Consider the following 17,890-nt stretch of genomic DNA (forward strand, 5'->3'; position numbering starts at 1 on the left):
ACCATGTACCTCAGTTGGAAATGCAGATATCACCCATCTCCTGTGTTGATCATGCTGGTTGCTGCAGACCGGAGCTGTTCCTATTCAGCCATCTTGCGCTGCCCTCAAGACCTCACGTTATCTTAAATCTTCCCTAGCAGCTAGCCAAGGTCATTGCACAAAATAGACACTCAAGAGTATCAAATTGAATCAAAACACACAATCAATGTATGTAAAACCCATGGAATAAAATTTATCTTATGCTTATTTTCCCATAAACCATAATTTATAGTCCTTCAACATAAATAAGGAAAAAATATAACTTGTCTCTGTAATGTTAACAAAATACAATGATTCATCTATAACATATTTATTTCCTATTTACATTTCCATTTTTATATAAATCATTTTGCATCATATCACATAAAAAAAGAAAATATAAAGCTTAAAAGTCACTGAAGAAAGCATCACACTGTATGACATTTCTCAGCAGTCTCGGAGCTCTCGTTTCTTGCCTTTTTTTGATTTTTTGGTTGTTTCCTGACGAATGGTATCATATTCCAATATGGCTATTTTGGAAAGTCTCTCTAAGTATTGAGATGGTGCTCCAGTGAGAGGATCACTGAAGCCAGAACCTGGAGGAGGAGGTGGGGAATCAGCTATTAAAATGAATTAAGCACACACGAATAATATTCTATTAAATATAATGTGACTGAAATATTTCTTCCACAAATGACTATTACACACTACCAGTTCTTACACTACTGAGGTATATCAACCCAGAAAAAGCATGGTACTGCCATAAAAACAGACACACAGACCAATGGAACAGAATAAACAATGCAGAAACAAATCTATACATCTATAGTGGATTCATTTTCAACAAAAGGGCCAAGAATATACACTAGGGAAAAGACAGTCTCATCAATAAATGGTGCTGGGAAAACTGGATATTATGGAAATTATAAAACTGGATATTATGCAGAAAAATGAAACCACACCCCATCCCTCACCGTATAAAAAAATCAAATCAAAATGGATTAAAGACTTAAATCTAAGATCTCAAACTATGAATACTAAAAGAAAACATTGGGGAAACTCTCCAGGATATTGGAGGGGTCAAAGATTTCCTGAGTAATACCCTAGAAGTACAGGCAAACAAAGCAAAAACGGACAAATGGGATCACATCAAGTTATTAATAAAAAGCTTCTGTACAGCAAAGGAAACAACAAAACAAAAAGAACCTACAGAATGGGACAAAATATTTGCAAACTACCCATCTTACAAGGGATTAACAAACAGAATATATAAGGAGCTTAAACAACTCTATGGGAAAAGTCTAATAATCCCATTTAAAAATGGACAAAAGGGCTGAGCAGGGTGGCTCACGTCTATAATCCCAGCACTTTGGGAGGCTGAGGTGAGCAGATCCCTTGAGCTCAGAAGTTCAAGACCAGCCTGGGCAACATAGCAAGACTCTGTCTCGTTTAAACTCTCATGTTAATAAAAATTAATTAATTAATTAAGTGGGCAAAAGACTTGAATAGACATTTCCAAAAAGAAGATATGCAAACAGCAAACAGGCATATGAAAAGGTGGTCAACATCACTGATTATCAGAGACATCAAAACTACGATGAGATATCATTTAACCCCAATTAAAATGGCTTTTATCTAACAGACGGGAAATAACACATGCTGGCCAGGACGTAGAGAAAAGAGAACCTCATTCACTGTTAGTGGGAATGTAAATTACTACAACCACTGTGAAGAACAGTTTGGAGGTTTCTCAGAAAACCAAAAATGGAGCTACCACATGGTCCAGCAATCCTATTGCTAGGTATATACCCAAAAGAAAGGAAATTAGTGTATCAAAGAGGTATCTGCACTCCTATGTTTAGCACTGTTCACAATAACCAAGATTTGGAAGCAACTGAAATGTCCATCAACAGATGAATGGATGAAGAAAATGTGGTACATATACACAATGGAGTACTATTCAGCCATAAAAAAGAATGAGATCCTGTCATTTGCAACATTATGGATGGAACCGGAGATCGTTATGTTAGGTTAAATAAGCCAGGCACAGAAAGACAAATTTCACATATTCTCACTTATTTGTGGGTGCTAAAAACTAGAACAATTGAACTCATGGAGATAGAGAATAGAAGGATGGTTACCAGAGGCTGGGAAGGATAGTGGAGGAGAGATGGGGGGGGAAGTGGGGATGGTTAATAGGTACAAAAAATACAAAGAATGAATAAGAACATGTATTTGATAGCACAATAGGGCAATTATAGTCAATAATAATCTAATTGTAAATTTAAAAATAACTAAAAGAGTATAATTGGATTGTTTGTAACACAAAGGAGAAATGCCTGAGGGGATGGATACTCCATTCACTCATATGTGATTATTACACATTGTATGCCTGTATCAAAATATCTCAAATACCCCATAAACATATACACCCACTATGTACCCAGAAAATTAAAAAAAAAACTACTAGTTTTTGATATAACACATATTTTGAATTAGAAATGCCATGTTTACTTTCTTTTTTTTTTTCTTTTTTTTTTGAAATGGAGGATGGAGTCTCGTTCTGTCGCCCAGGCTGGAGTGCAGTGGCCCAATCTCGGCTCACTGCAAGCTCCACCTCCCGGGTTCACACCATTCTCCCGGCTTCACACCATTCTCCCGGCTCAGCCCCCCAAGTAGCTGGGACTACAGGCACCTGCCACCACGCCGGCTAATTTTTTGTATTTTTAGTAGAGACGGGGTTTCACTGTGTTAGCCAGCATGGTCTCAATCTCCTGACCTCATGATCCACCCGCCTGGGCCTCCCAAAGTGCTGGGATTACAGGCATGAGCCACTGCGCCTGGCCTGTACAATACTTTTTAAAACATAGGACAACTGTGAGATTTATTTCAAAGCAAAAGGCATCATCTCCACAAATAATTAACTCATTTCATATTTTACATGCCTATCAAGTTATTTTATTCCAGTAAAAACATTTATCATAAATGCTAAGTGAAGTAAAATTTTAACGTAAAATAAACTTATTCACTTAACTGAAATAGCATTAAGCTTCTATCATAGGGTGGCAGTAATACAACAGATAGCATTTGTTGAATGATCTTTGTCAAGTATTCTACATCTATTTTATCCATACAACACTACTATGGACAAGTCATCTGTACTATCTCAAGTTACAGATTTTAAAAAGACAATTTAGGGATGCTAAATAACTTGCCCAAGTGCACATACTTAGTAACTGTCAAAGTCAGGATTTGAACCCAGATTCATCAAAGTTCAAATCACTACATATTACCCCTAAATACATAAATATGTAGAAATACTTCTATCTAAAAACATATATGGAGCGTTGAAAATAATATACTGACCTATATTACTTTAAAATATTATTATTTAACTTCAGTTTCAAGTGTCAAAAAAAGCACTATCGTCAGTTCTCCAATGTAGTTGTTATTTTTCTGTTTGTTTTGTTTGCAGGGGTAATATGAGTGAGGAGTTCAGAGAGAAATAGCTGAGAGTTAAGAATATGATCAGGACTTCTGTTCTTAGCAGTACAATGGACTTGACACTTTAAAAGACCCTCTGGCAGCAAAATAACTAGATTGCAGGCATTAGGCAAACCTGAAAAAACTTCAAAGAATCAGTATCATACACACAAATGTAATTAAGTTGGAAGTTGTTAATAATAAGATAAATTTAAAATTCTGAAATATTTAGAAATGTATACACATGTGTTAGTCCATTTTTACACTGCTGATAAGGACACACTGAGACTGGGTAATTTGTAAAGAAAAAGGTTTAATGGACTCACAGTTCCGAAACCTGGCTGGGGAAGCCTCACAATCGCCAGAAGGCAAAAGACATGTCTTACATGGCGTTAGATAAGAGAGAATGAGAACCAAGCAAAAGGGGTTTCCTCTCATAAAAACCAACGGGCGCGGTGGCTCACGCCTGTAATCCCAGCACTTTGGGAGACCCAGGCGGGCACATCACGAGGTCAGGAGATTGAGACCATCCTGGCTAACACAGTGAAACCCCGTCTCTACTAAAAATACAAAAAACCAGCCCGGCGTGGTGGCGGGCGCCTGTAGTCCCAGCTACTAGGGAGGCTGAGGCAGGAGAATGGCGTGACCCCGGGAGGTGGAGCTTACCGTGAGCAAAGATCGCGCCACTGCACTCCAGCCTGAGTGACAAAGCAAGACTCCGTCTCAAAAAAAAAAAAAAATCAGATCTCCTGAGAATTATTCACTACCATGAGAACGGTATGGGGGAACTACCTCCATGATTCAATTATTTCCCTCTGAGTCCATCCCACAACACATGGGAACTATGGGAACCACAATTCAAGATGAGATTTCGGTGGGGACACAGTCAAACCATATCAACACACTTTCTAAATTATCAGTCAAAAAAGAAATCATAATAAATATAAAGTATTTGTTGCTAAATGATACATATCACAAAAGTTGTGTAATGGAGCAAAAGAGAGAGGTTTATATCCTAAAATGTCTATGTTAGAAAAGAAGGTTGAAAATTTAAAACATACGTATTAGATACACATTAGGAAAAGAGTAAACCCAAAGAACATGAAGGAAAAAGATAATATAGGAAAGGGGAGAAATCAATGAAGTAGAAAACCAAGTTACAATAAAAGAGATTTTTTAAAAAGACAAAAGCTCTTCATTGAAAAAACTAATAAAAAAGGAAAACCTCTGGTGACATTACTCAAGACAATAAAAGAAGGCACAAATACATAATATTGGGAAAAGAGGAACAGAATTACAGATAAAGCAAAGACTAAACTTAATGCTATAAATTTTTAAAACTTAGACAAAATGCAAAAGTTTCTAGAAAATATAACTTACCAAAACTGATTGAAAAATTAGAATACCTTAAGAGCCCTAAATTTAAAATGATTGAGCCAATATTAAAAGATTCTCCCAAAGAAAACAAGTAACCCAAATGAATTTTACAAATGAATTTCCTCTAACTTTTGAGAGAAAAATCACTCCAATTTTAGGTCATATCCTTCAGAGAGTAGAAAGAGAAGGAATAGTCCCCAATTCATTCCACAAGACCATTATAATGTGGACACTGAATCCAGACAAGGACAGAACAAAAAAGAAAATTCATGGCAATCTCACTCTCCTTACCAGTATAGGTAAAAACTCCCAAGTGAGATATTAGCAAATTAAATATGGCAGAACATAAACAAATAATAAATCACTTCTAAGTTGGGTGTATTTCAGGAATTCAAGAGAGACTTAACATTACAAAATCTGTAAATGTCATTCTTCACATTAAAATATTAAACAAAAAATATGATCACCTCAATCAGTTCAGGGAAATTATTTAGTAAAATTCAATTTTCATTTAAAAGAAAAAAAACTCTTAGCAAATTAAAGGGAACTTCTTTAACTTCATTAAGCATATCTGTTCAAAACCCAAAGCAAGCATCATTCCTTTTTTTTTTTTTTTTTTTGAGATGGAGTCTCGCTCTGTCGCCCAGGCTGGAGTGCAGTGGCTCAATCTCAGCTCACTGCAAGCTCCGCCTCCCGGGTTTATGCCATTCTCCTGCTTCAGCCTCCCCAGTAGCTGGAACTACTGGTGCCTACCACCACACCCGGCTAATTTTTTGTATTTTTTAGTAGAGACAGGATTTCACTGTGTTAGCCAGGATGGTCTCCGTCTCCTGACTTCGTGATCCACCCACCTTGGCCTCCCAAAGTGCTGGGATTACAGGCGTGAGCCACCATGCCTGGTGGCAAGCATCATTCTTAATGAACAAACATTAAAGGGATTTTCTTTAAAATTAGAAACAAGCCAAAGATGCCTACTATTCACTTCTACTCAGCGTTGTATTTGTGGTTCTAGCCAGCTTAGTAAAAGAAAGAAAGGCATAGAATTTGGAAAGGAGGAAACAAAATTGACATTATTTATAGATGATTATGATAATCTACATAGACAATTCAAAATAATCTATTTAATAATTACAAGAAATAATGTGTCTTTGGCAAGGTAGATGACTGTAAGACCAAATGACAAAACTGCATTTCAAAATACCCATAATAGAAAGTTAGTCATTTTAATTTAAAAAGAACTGTGGCAAACTATTAATCAATCTCTTAAAACCTTTTACCTCTTCTTCCATACAGAATTTTAACTGGGCACATGGTCGTCCAGGTATAGATTACATTTCTCAGCTTGCTTTAGAGCTAATTATAGCCTTGTTACTAAAGATACTAAATTTGTATTATTTATAAGCTACCCAGTTTACAGTATTTTGTTATAGCAGCACAGACTAAGATGCTTGTATTATTTATGGGTCTGCTTCTGTTGTCTGTTTCTCCTCTTACTTTTTGTTATTCTTCTATGCCTATTAAGTTTTGACTGGATGCTAGACACTGTGTATGAAAACTTATAAGGCTCTGGTTCATCTTATAGTTCTCCAGAGAGAATTTCATTTTTTTCTGTCAGGAAGGTCAATTTAATTCAGTCAAGACTGGGTTTTAGTTTTTTTAAAGCTAGTCTATTAAGTCAGGCATGGTGGCTCATGCCTGTAACCCCAGCACTATGGGAGGTCAAGGTGGGCGGATCACTTCAGGTCAGGAGTTTGAGACCAGTCTGGCCGTCTCAAACTCCTGGTTTCCCTTACCCTGCTCTATTTTGTTGTTGTAGGTATGTGGCCTTATTTCTGATCTCTCTATTGTGTTCCATTGATCTATGTGTCTGCTTTTGTACCAGTACCATGCTGCTTTGGTTACCACAGCCCTTTACCATGGTTTGAAGTCGGGTTGTGTGATACCTCCAGCTTTGTTCTGTTTTTTTAGGGTTGCCTTGGCTATCTGGGCTCTTTTCTGGTTCCATACGAATTTTAAAATAGTTTTTTCTAGTTCTATGAAGAATGTCATTGGTAGTTTAATAGGAATCACATTGAATCTACAAACTGCTTTGGGTAGCATAGTTATTTTAACTATATTGAGTCTTCCTATCCATGAACATGGAATGTTTTTCAACTTGTTTGTGTCATCTCTGATTTCTTTGAGCAGTGTTTTGTAGTTTCCTTGTAGAGATCTTTCACCTCCCTGGTTAGCTGTATTCCTAGGTATACTATTATTTTTGTGCCAATTGTGAATGGGATTGTGTTGACTCTTGGCTTGACTGTTGTTGGTGTATAGGAATGTTATCAATTTTTGCACATTGATTTTATATCCTGAAATTTTGCTGAAGTTATCAGCTGAAGGAGCTTTTGGGCCAAGACTATGGGGTTTTCTGGATATAGGATCATGTCATCTACAAACAGGGATAGTTTGACTATTGAGGGAACCCGCCCCCAATATTTCAACATAGGTTCTTTCTATTTTCCATAAGTGTCAGCCGACTGAGAAATAAAGAGAGACAGTACAAAGAGAGAGGAATTTTATAGCTGGGCCATCTCATATAGGTAGAACCATGATGCCCACCTGAGCCTCAAACCAGCAAGTTTTTATCAAGGGTTTTAAAAAGGGGAGGGGGCATAAGAACAGGGAGTAGGTACAAAGATCACATGCTTCAAAGGGCAAAAAGCAGAACTACTAATAAGGGTCTAACAAAGATCACATGCTTCTGAGGGAACAGGACGAATTGCAAAAGCAGAACTGCTGATAAGGGTTTATGTTCAGCGGTGTACATATTGTCTTGATAAACATCTTAAAGAGCAGAAAACAGTGTTTGAGAGCAGAGAACCAGTCTGATTGTTTTGCAATCAATTTGTACAGTTAACACAATTATCACAGTGGTCCTGAGGTGAAGTACATCCTCAGCTTACGAAGATAACAGGATTAAGAGATTAAAGAAAAGACAGGCATAAGAAATAATAAAAGTATTATTTGGGAACTGATAAAAGTCCATGAAATCACAATTTATGTTCCTCTACTGTAGCTCCAGCCAGTCCCTCCATTCGTGGTCCTTGACTTCCTGCAACATTTGACTTTCTCTCTTCTTATTGGAATGCACTTTATTTCTCTCTCTTGACTGATTGCTATGGTCAGAACTTCCAATACTATGTTGAATAAGAGTGGTGAGTGTCTTGTGCTGGTTTTCAGGGGGAACGTGTCTAGCTTTTGCCCATTCAGTATGAGGTTGGCTGTGGGTTTTTCATAGATGGCTCTTATTATTTTATGGTATGTCTTTCAATACCTAGTTTATTGAGAATTTTTAACATGAAAGGGTATTGAATTTTATCAAAAGCCTTTCTGCATCTGTTGAGATAATCATGTGGTTTTGTCTTTAGTTCTGTTTATGTGATGAATCCCCTTATTGATTTGGATATGTTGAACCAACCTTGCATTGCAGGGATCAAGCCTACTTAATTGTGGTGCATAAGCTTTTTGGTGTGCTGCTGGATTCAGCTTGCCAGTATTTTGTTGAGGATTTTTACATCAATGTTCATCAGGGATATTGATTGGAAGTTTTCTTTTTTTGTTGTATCTCTGCATGTTTTGGTATCAGGATGATGCTGGTCTCATAGAATGAGTTACAGAGGAATCCCTCCTCCTCAAATTTTTAGATAGTTTCAGTGTGAATGGTACCCACTCTTCTTTGTACATCTAGTAGAATTCAGCTGTGAATCTGTCTGGTCCTGGCCTTTTCTTGGATGTTAGGCTATTTCTACTGATTCAATAAAAAGCTTAAGCTTTTAAGAAAATATTCGTTGCACATAGGGAAAGGATGAATCATTTGATAGACTGAAGGACAAATGGCAAATAAAATATACCTTAGTACCATAAACCCTTTCAGTCACCATGAACTTAGGAGTAAGTTGACTTAAGAGTAGTTTTTCGGGACCAAAACTGTTGGTATATAGATAAGTTTCTGTATGAGAAGTCATAAGTACACAGGATTCACAAAAATAGCAATTAGAAGATAAAGCTAGAAAGGAAAGCTGAGGGAAGATGGTAAAGGGTTCAATGTTAAGCTAAAGAGTTCATACTCAGTCTGTGGGTAATGAGGGAGTCACTGTTTTTGAAGAAGAGAGTAATGTGATTAGAAGTCAAAGTTTTAGGCTTTTTTGTGGCATTGAAGGATTTCAAAGATCAGACATTCAAAACAAGCAGACCAGTTTGCAGGCACTAAATGGCCCAAGTAAGACATGATGAGGGCCTACCCTAGGGTCCTGAAATTATAAAAGTATGTTTATAACAAACCCAACACCCACTTAGTTTATAAAATAAACAAAGCGTAAAAGAAGTAGTAATAAAACAAAGAAAATTAAATCAATGAAAAGAAAGGAATTTTATTTTTTTAAAAGATAAGGTATATGACACCCAAGACAGGTGGTAGAAAAAAGGACGAGTCAGCTTACCTTTTGATTTCTCCTGAAGTGGTGCCACACTGCATGTCTCCTTAGTCTTCTTTAGCCTGAATATTACATATTATCATAAAATTACTTACATATAAATTCAGGGTACAGTGAAACTCACTTGTTGAATAACATCACATGGACATTAAATAAATGTTAAGGAAAGGAAAGTTTTTCCATTATAACTAATTCCATCAGAAGCAGATATGAGCCAACCCAACATCTTGCTAGCAAATTTTACCAGTGGCTGAGTGCTAGGTCTAACTTCTCCTACAGACCTTTATCATACCTCTGACTAGTCATGACTCAAGCAATGCTAAGTGGGAGGGAATCAAGATAAACAGGCCATTTGGATATGTTGAATACCAACTATCACTTTTTGGTATACTTTTTACCTATCAATCACCTCTATCTGAATTTTGTTGTAATTCTGTTCTCACTGAAATACATCTAGAAAATAAGATTATTAGGGAAAATATATCATGATTGAATCTGCTGTGGGTGAAATAATCCATTATAAAAATCTCAAATTTCTTGTAACAATATTCTTTTTGAGAGAAGGTCTCACTGTCTCCCAGGCTGGAGTGGCACAATCATATAACTCACTGTAACTTTGAACTCTTAGGCTCAAGCAATTTTCCTGCCTCAGCTTCTTAAGTAGCTGGTATGGTAAGTGCATGTCACCACACAAGCTAATTAAAAAAAAAAAGTTTGTAAAGATGGGGTCTCACTATGTTGCCAAAGCTGGTCTCAAACTGCTGGCCTCAAGCAATCCTCCAGCCTCAGCCTCCCAAAGTGCTGGGTTTCCAAGCGTGAGTCACCATGCCCAGCCTCTTGAAACTATTTTACACTTCAAAAGTCAGCAGCCACTTTTAAGTACTCCACTTCTAGGATTACTATTGTTATTTGTATTACTAGAGCGTGCTTTGAGAATCAATAAACTTTTTGCTTACCAATAAGGAAATTTGAAAAACTATTACAGTTTCAATCAAATATTCACACAAGGAGGGGAAAAAAGAGAGTAAGGGGTTGTATATAAAATGAACAAAAATGAGTATTTCTCTGCTTTGCCAAAACTGCTCCTTCACAGGGCGCTGTGCAATGTGCACAGGAGAATAAAATACTTGCAGGCAATTTGACATGTTCTCACTACAACAGCTAAAATGAAGACACTTGAGTTAAAGGCAGGGAAAAGAACTAATGTTTATGTTTGCCAAGCACTTCATATATATTATGTCACTTAGCCATTACTATTCCACTTTATATATGAAGAACATTTGTCATAACATGAATAAAATATATTCAATTATCTTTCATTGACTTAAGTAAATTCACACTCAAATCAATGTAAAATGTTTAGAAATAATTTCACAGTCAAATCACAAATGAAAAACAGAAACAAACAAACAAAAACCTGAAATAGGGTGGAAACAATAAGAAGCAAAATAAAGACTCCAAATTTAGAGTCAGAAAGGGCTAATTCACGGGTGTTTCCCAGGCTTCCAGTATCTTTAAGATGATCATGTGTATCGAAGGAAGGGTAACAAGACGGGTTCATACTGATACAAAGACCATCGGCACAGGCAACCCTACACACTCCTGCCCCCTCCCCAAAGGGCGCTGGGACCTTGATAAAAATGACATAAGTTGAGAGTCAGGGACACAGGTGTCTTGGTTACAATGTAACTGACTGCCCGTAGTAGCTTTATAGTCATGTTTCAAACAGTCCCTCCTTTTTCTGCATCCCCGCCATTTTCCACTTTGACTTAAGTTACCATCTAGTAGCGACTCCCTCTCTCTTCCATTTCTAATCCTACCTTATTTTATTCTAACCTTACTTCAGAAAGAACAATTCTGCGTTTTATATTTTTATAGCTTGAAAATCTTTCTTCAGATAATATTAAAAATGATGAGAAAAGCTATATGTATGATATTGTTTATCGTGGTGTTACTTAAAAACCAAAAAATCAAAGCATTTAAAAAATCCAGCAATAGGAAGTGATTAAGTAAACTGTGGATCCATCAGTGAAATATAATGTGGTTGGTAAGACTGTTTAAAGAACATATAGTGGCATGATGAAATGCATATACATAAAATTTTTAAAAAGGCAGGATAAAAATTTTAAGTACACTAAAATCACCACGAAAATGAAATCCATAAAAAAGAATTTTTTCTTTCTTTTGAAAGAAGGGAATATCCAACAATAAAAATGGATATGTTATGATGGGTAGATTATCAAATAATTATTTTCCTTTTTTTCTGCAAAGTTCTTATTCTTATTTTCATAATTTAAATAAAAATTATCAACTTTTCATTTTAACCTGTTCCAGCTCTCTATCTATATTACCAGAATTTATTTCAAGAGTACTTAAAAAGAACAATAGTATTAGCTGGAAAACTCAAGAAACATATTTTGAAACTTCAATCTTGTGTGCTAGGCATGACTGGATGACTTTAAAGTTCATTATAATAGGAAGATAATATAAAAATGTAAATCCTTCCCTAAAGAGAGTTGCAACTCAGAATGCTATAAGTGCTTCACCTTTTTAAATACTACCAGAGTGAATAAGAACTAGACATTCATCTGGGCGCGGTGGCTCACGCCTGTAATCCCAGCATTTTGGGAGGCCGAGGCGGGAGGATTACGAGGTCAGGAGATCGAGACCATCTTGGCTAACACGGTGAAACCCCGTCTCTATTAAAAAAATACAAAAAATTAGCCGGGCGTGATGGCGGGTGCCTGTAGTCCCAGCTACTCAGGAGGCTGAGGCGCGAGAATTGCTTGAACCCGGGAGGCGGAGCTTGCAGTGAGCCGAGATCGCACCACTGCACTCCAGCCTGGGCGACAGAGCGAGACTCCGTCTCAAAAAAAGAAAAAAAACTAGACATTCAACAAATATTTGAAGAATAAATAAATGAACCAAAGCAGAAGCTGAGTAGAATGTGAGACTATCTTACTAACTTAGAGATCCCTTTGGAGAGTTTTAATGGTATGTCAGTCAGTCTGATTTCTAGCAGGAAAAGTATTTGTAATAATGTTTTCAAATGTCAGTGTTCAAAGTCAGGGAGACTTTTCTGGCTGAAAAATTCATTTCTGATAGTCAATGCAGGATGTTAATTAGGCCAACATCTCATTCAGAATCTCCCTTCACATTACTTCAGTCAGACCAGAAATGAAGTACAAGGTTGTATATACAGGGTGCAGAAACTTTTTAATATTGCAGAGAGTTAATTTTTTTTTTTCTAATGCTAAATATTCCATTGTTCTCATGGGGATGATTTAGGCTAGGGCAATCAAGATTTTTTTAAATGCCCTTAAATCGGGGCCAGGTGCCGTGGCTCAGGCCTGTAATCCCAGCACTTTGGGAAGTCAAGGCAGGTGGATCACGAGGTCAAGAGATCGAGACCATCCTGGCCAACTTGGTGATACCCCATCTCTACTAAAAATACAAAAATTAGCCGGACATGGTGGTGGGCGCCTGTAATCCCAGCTACTCAGGAGGCTGAGGCAGGAGAACACCGGAATCCGGGAGGCGGAGGTTGCAGTGAGCCGAGATCATACCACTGCACTCCAGCCTGGCTAGAGAGCGAGACTCTGTCCAAAAAGAGAAAAGAAAAGAAAAGAAAAAAGAAGCCTTAAATCTTTTCTGGTAACAACATCCGAAAACAGAAAAGCACCGAGTTGTCAAACTGAATAAAATGGCTTCGATTTAAAAAATTAAATCCTTTATGTAAAAAAAAAAAACACAAAAACCGGCAACAACGAATTCAATTCACTGGCCAGAAAAACCTCTACATTCAGCAGTATTACTACAAATACACATTTAGCAAATGATAATTAAATAGCAGTGATCTACCTGATTGCAGACACCTGGGCATCAGCACGTGGCAGTCTTTTAGGAACCTCTAGTGGAGTTGAACTTAGACTTTTTTGGTAACTTTGTAGTCCTGGTAAATATGGCATTTTGATACATTCTTTGAGCTCTCCTAGACCAAATGCTGTGGTATATTCTGGTTAAAAATATATAAGAATCATCTTGATTAAATGTATACTACTTGTTTTACTACATACTAAAATACATAATAAAATACACAAAATCAGTTATTAAGTAAAGAAAATTAAGCAACTGTAATTTATCTAGCTTCTTTCCCAGGAGAATGGCTTTCATTCTACATCCTGACTATAGGGACTGCAAGAAGGAGTCGATTAAGAGGCTAAGAGTGGAATAAGGAAAAAGAACAGCTTCACAGATCTTCCACAGTCATCACTATCCTCTGCCTTCATTATTTTATTTAGTTAGAATGCCCAGAATATTAGATACCTTCACACTGAAATAAAAGGCACTTTCAAGAGTCTGATATTATCTAGCACTTAGAGTCTTTCCATTTTCCTGCTTTTATGTAAATAAGAGGTGTAAACACATGATCATCTGAGCTAGCAATGAGAGTCAAAGAATTCTACTTGAGGCACTGATTTTAATTTTATGTCCACAAAATTCCAGACCAAATCTGTAAACCATAACATTGAAGCACCAAGATTGTTTCTTCTACTAGACTCACATATCCATTGCACAGAGAGACGGTCAAATTATTTTTTAAAATTTTCAAGGCATTAAATGAAAAGAAAAAGGAGATTAAGAGGTTTAAGGTTTGGGTGTTCTTTGAACTAAACATAGTGAATTTTTTTTATTTTTTTATTTTTTTTATTTTTTTATTTTTTTTTTGAGGCAGAGTCTCGCTCTGTCGCCGGGGCTGGAGTGCAGTGGCCGGATCTCAGCTCACTGCAAGCTCCGCCTCCCGGGTTTACGCCATTCTCCTGCCTCAGCCTCCGGAGTAGCTGGGACTACAGGCGCCCGCCACCTCGCCCGGCTAGTTTTTTTTTGTATTTTTAGTAGAGACGGGGTTTCACCGTGTTAGCCAGGATGGTCTCGATCTCCTGACCTCGTGATCCGCCCGTCTCGGCCTCCCAAAGTGCTGGGATTACAGGCTTGAGCCACCGCGCCCGGCCAGTGAATTTTTTTAAAAAAAATATTCTCTACAAAGCAAATGTAGTACAGCAACAAAAATGGTATTCAATGGGACTAAAATTATTATATTGAATGTTCAAAATGTTATTTTCTAACTTTTGATTTTTTCCTCTTTTGGAAAAAATAGTTTCTCTCGGTCAAAAAGCATATAGACTCTCTTTTCGTCTATTAGATTTGGGGAGTAGAAGGGTGGATAAACTGTTGTCTGAGTACCTTTAATGGGAACCTGGTAAGAAAGTTGAAAAAAATATATAGCAACACATTCAAAGCCAAAGAGGGACAAATCATTGAGTAGTTTGCATTTTACTATTTTCAAGAATTACTGGCTGGGCGTGGTGGCTTACACCTATAATCCCAGCACTTTGGGAGGCCGAGGTGGGTGGAGCACAAGATCAGGAGATCAAGACCATCCTGGCCAACATGGTGAAAACCCATCTCTACTAAAAATACAAAAACGTGCTGGGCATGGCAGCACGTGCCTGTAATCCTTGCTGCTCAGGAGGCTGAGGCAGGAGAATCACTTGAACCCGGGAGGCAGAGGTTGCAGTGAGCCAAGATCGCACCACTGCACTCTAGCCTGGTGACAACGCTAGACTCCATCTCAAGAAAAAAAAAAAAAAGAATTATTTCTCCATTAATAAAGGTGGAAGCAAATTCAGAATAAACAAGAAAATGTCATTAACTTGAAAGTTAGGGGGAATAACTATTCATATATTCACTACATGTCAAAAGTTCTCAAACTAGTCTTCATTGAGCAACTATGGGATTTAAGATACTCTCCACATAACTCACTCAAAAATAAAGTTTTGGTTAGAATTTTTTTTTTTTTTTTTTTTGAGACAGGGTATTACTTTGTTGCCCATACTGAAGTATAGTGGCATGATCATGGCTCACTGCAGCCTCACCCTCCCCAGGCTCAGGTGATCCTCCTACCCTCAGCCTCTGAGTAGCTGGGACCACAGGCGCGCACCCACATGCTCAGCTAATTTTTGTGTTTTTTGTAGAGATGGGATATCACCATGTTGCCCAGGTTGTCCTCTAACTCCTGGGCTCAAGCGATCCACCTGCCTTGGCCTCCCAAAGTACTCAGATTACAGGCTAAGCCACTGCGCCTGGCTTTGGTTAGAATTATTAATATATAAAAGCATTGTTAAAGATTTGGATGTCTTAAAATATAAAAATCACCTTGAGTTATTTTAAGGAAAATGCCATTTATAAAATGGAGTGCGATTCAACAGAGACAGTACTGCAATGGATATTAAGAAATGCAGTTCTTTCAGACAAATTTGAGTGTAAAAAGAAGAAATGCAGCTCCTTACAATTTGTTTCCATCATGAGTCACAGAATAACATTAATTAAATCAATTTTAGTTTGCTTCCATTTTTCATTTTCATCAACTTAAGATATAATTCTTATATAAATGTCACAGAAAATGTCTCTTGTCTGATGAAAAAAATACATGTAAATTCAAGGCACTATTTCTATTTTCTTAAAGAAGATAATAACAATAAAGTTACCTTTCTCAATCTTTTGTGTTTCTAAAACTGCTTTCTTCCAACTACTCTCAAAAATGAAACAACTGCCAAAGGAACTTCTGGTGACTTTAGAAGTCTCACATTTGATTTCAGGAGATGGCACTGACATGCTGTCTTCTTTCAACAGTGCTGCTGAGAGGGAGATGCTGCTGCAGAGACAGGACACAAAATACAAAGAAAACAAGGCACGTCAGAGGCAAGGCAAACAAATGTGTCAGAAAGTTTCTCTTTCAAACTGTGAACATTTTAATGAATTCTTTCAAACTCCAGGTTACAGATATTGGGTAATATTTTAAAAAGTAAAGTACAATAGCAAGTTATCACCTACAAGACAACAGAATACTTGGATTGTCTCAAAAACATTATCATTATAAAATGCATTTGTGCCTAAAAAAAAAAAAAAAAAACAGACAAATTTAATGTTCCATGGAAAATAAACATGTTCTCTAGATAATCCTCACCTTTATTCTAAACATGGACACAGAAGGAAAATCATGTACCCTGCTTACTTAATATATTAAACACATATTCAATTCAGTCATATACATTACCTATCACAAGCAAGGCATGACTACATCCAAAGAGTACAACCATGAGCAACTCTGAGGAGTCCCATGGGAATGGTGAGGAGTGACACCACCATGACAGCTACCATTTATGAAATGTCTATTTTTCCAGGATCCTTGCTGGGCATTTTGCATCCATTTTTTCCAGTGATCACAACAAAGAATTAGAGATAGCCAGATTCAGCTATGCTTATTCATTCATGCAAAATAAATTATTATTATTATTATTTTTTTTTTTTTTTTTTGAGACAGAGTCTCCCTCTGCCGCCCAGGCTGGAGTGCAGTGACCGGATCTCAGCTCACTGCAAGCTCCACCTTCTGGGTTTACGCCATTCTCCTGCCTCAGCCTCCCGAGTAGCTGGGACTACAGGCGCCCGCCACCTCGCCCGGCTAGTTTTTTTTTTTTTTTTTGTATTTTTTTAGTAGAGACGGGATTTCACTGTGTTAGCCAGGATGGTCTCGATCTCCTGATCTCGTGATCCGCCCGTCTCGGCCTCCCAAAGTGCTGGGATTACAGGCTTGAGCCACCGCGCCCGGCCCCAAAATAAATTATTTACTGAGTGTTGATTTTATGCCAAGAATTACACAAAACCTTAGAGAAATATGCTAATCAAAACAGTCCCTGCCCTTGAGGAGCTTGGAATCTAGTAAAAGAAACACAGATAAGAAAATGGATAATACAGTTTTAGTAAGTGCTATGATGGGGGGCAAAAAATAAGGGTGCCATGGGAGCACACAGGAGGGATTCCCACCTCAGTCTTCCTTTCTGGAGGAAGCCAACAAAGCAAGGATGTGGGAAAGCAGGAAGAAGAGAAGGCTTCCAGCAGAGGAAGAGCATTGTGATGGTTAATATTGAGTGTCAACTTGATTGGATTGAAGGATGCAAAGTATTTTTCTTGGGTGTGTCTGTGAGGGTGTTGTCAAAGGAGATAAACATTTAAGACAGTGGACTGGGAGATGCAGATCCTCCCTTAATCTGGGTAGGCACCATCTAATCAGTTGCCAGCATAGTTAGAATAAAGCAGGCAGAACTCGGAAGGACTTGACCTGCTGAGTCTTCTGGCCTTCATCTTTCTGCCATGTTGGATGTTTCCTGCCCTCGAACATTAGACTCCAAGTTCTTCAGATTTTGGACTCTTTGACTTACACCCAGTGATTTGTCAGTGGTTCTCGGTACTGTCAGTTTCCCTATTTTTTGTCAGGTCTCTGAGCTCAAGCTAAGCCATCATATCCCCTGTGACCTACACTTATACATCCAGATGGCCAACTGAAGATCCACAAAAGAAGTAAAAATAGCCTTAGCTGATGATATTCCACCATTGTGATTCATTTCTTCCCCACCCTAACTGATCAATGTACTTTATAATCTCCCCCAGCCTTAAGAAGGTTCTTTGTAATTCTCCCC

General features: G+C 37.6%; 1 protein-coding gene across 1 annotated transcript in view; it reads right to left on the reverse strand.

The window, feature by feature from the left end:
- Window positions 1–341: 341 nt before the first annotated feature.
- Window positions 342–17,890, reverse strand: part of LOC105522834 (chromosome unknown open reading frame, human C8orf89) — a 52,256-nt gene continuing 34,707 nt past the window's right edge. The window contains exons 2-5 of the mRNA XM_011957431.1: window positions 15,902–16,068; window positions 13,215–13,368; window positions 9,360–9,415; window positions 342–614 (exon numbers count right to left, since the gene is read on the reverse strand). Coding sequence (XP_011812821.1) covers window positions 466–614; window positions 9,360–9,415; window positions 13,215–13,368; window positions 15,902–16,028 — 486 coding nt within the window. The 5' untranslated portion in view covers window positions 16,029–16,068 and the 3' untranslated portion in view covers window positions 342–465. The remainder of the gene's footprint in view (window positions 615–9,359; window positions 9,416–13,214; window positions 13,369–15,901; window positions 16,069–17,890) is intronic.

Source organism: Colobus angolensis, unplaced genomic scaffold (assembly GCF_000951035.1).
Source record: "Colobus angolensis palliatus isolate OR3802 unplaced genomic scaffold, Cang.pa_1.0 Scaffold440, whole genome shotgun sequence".
Taxonomy (NCBI): domain Eukaryota; kingdom Metazoa; phylum Chordata; class Mammalia; order Primates; family Cercopithecidae; genus Colobus; species Colobus angolensis.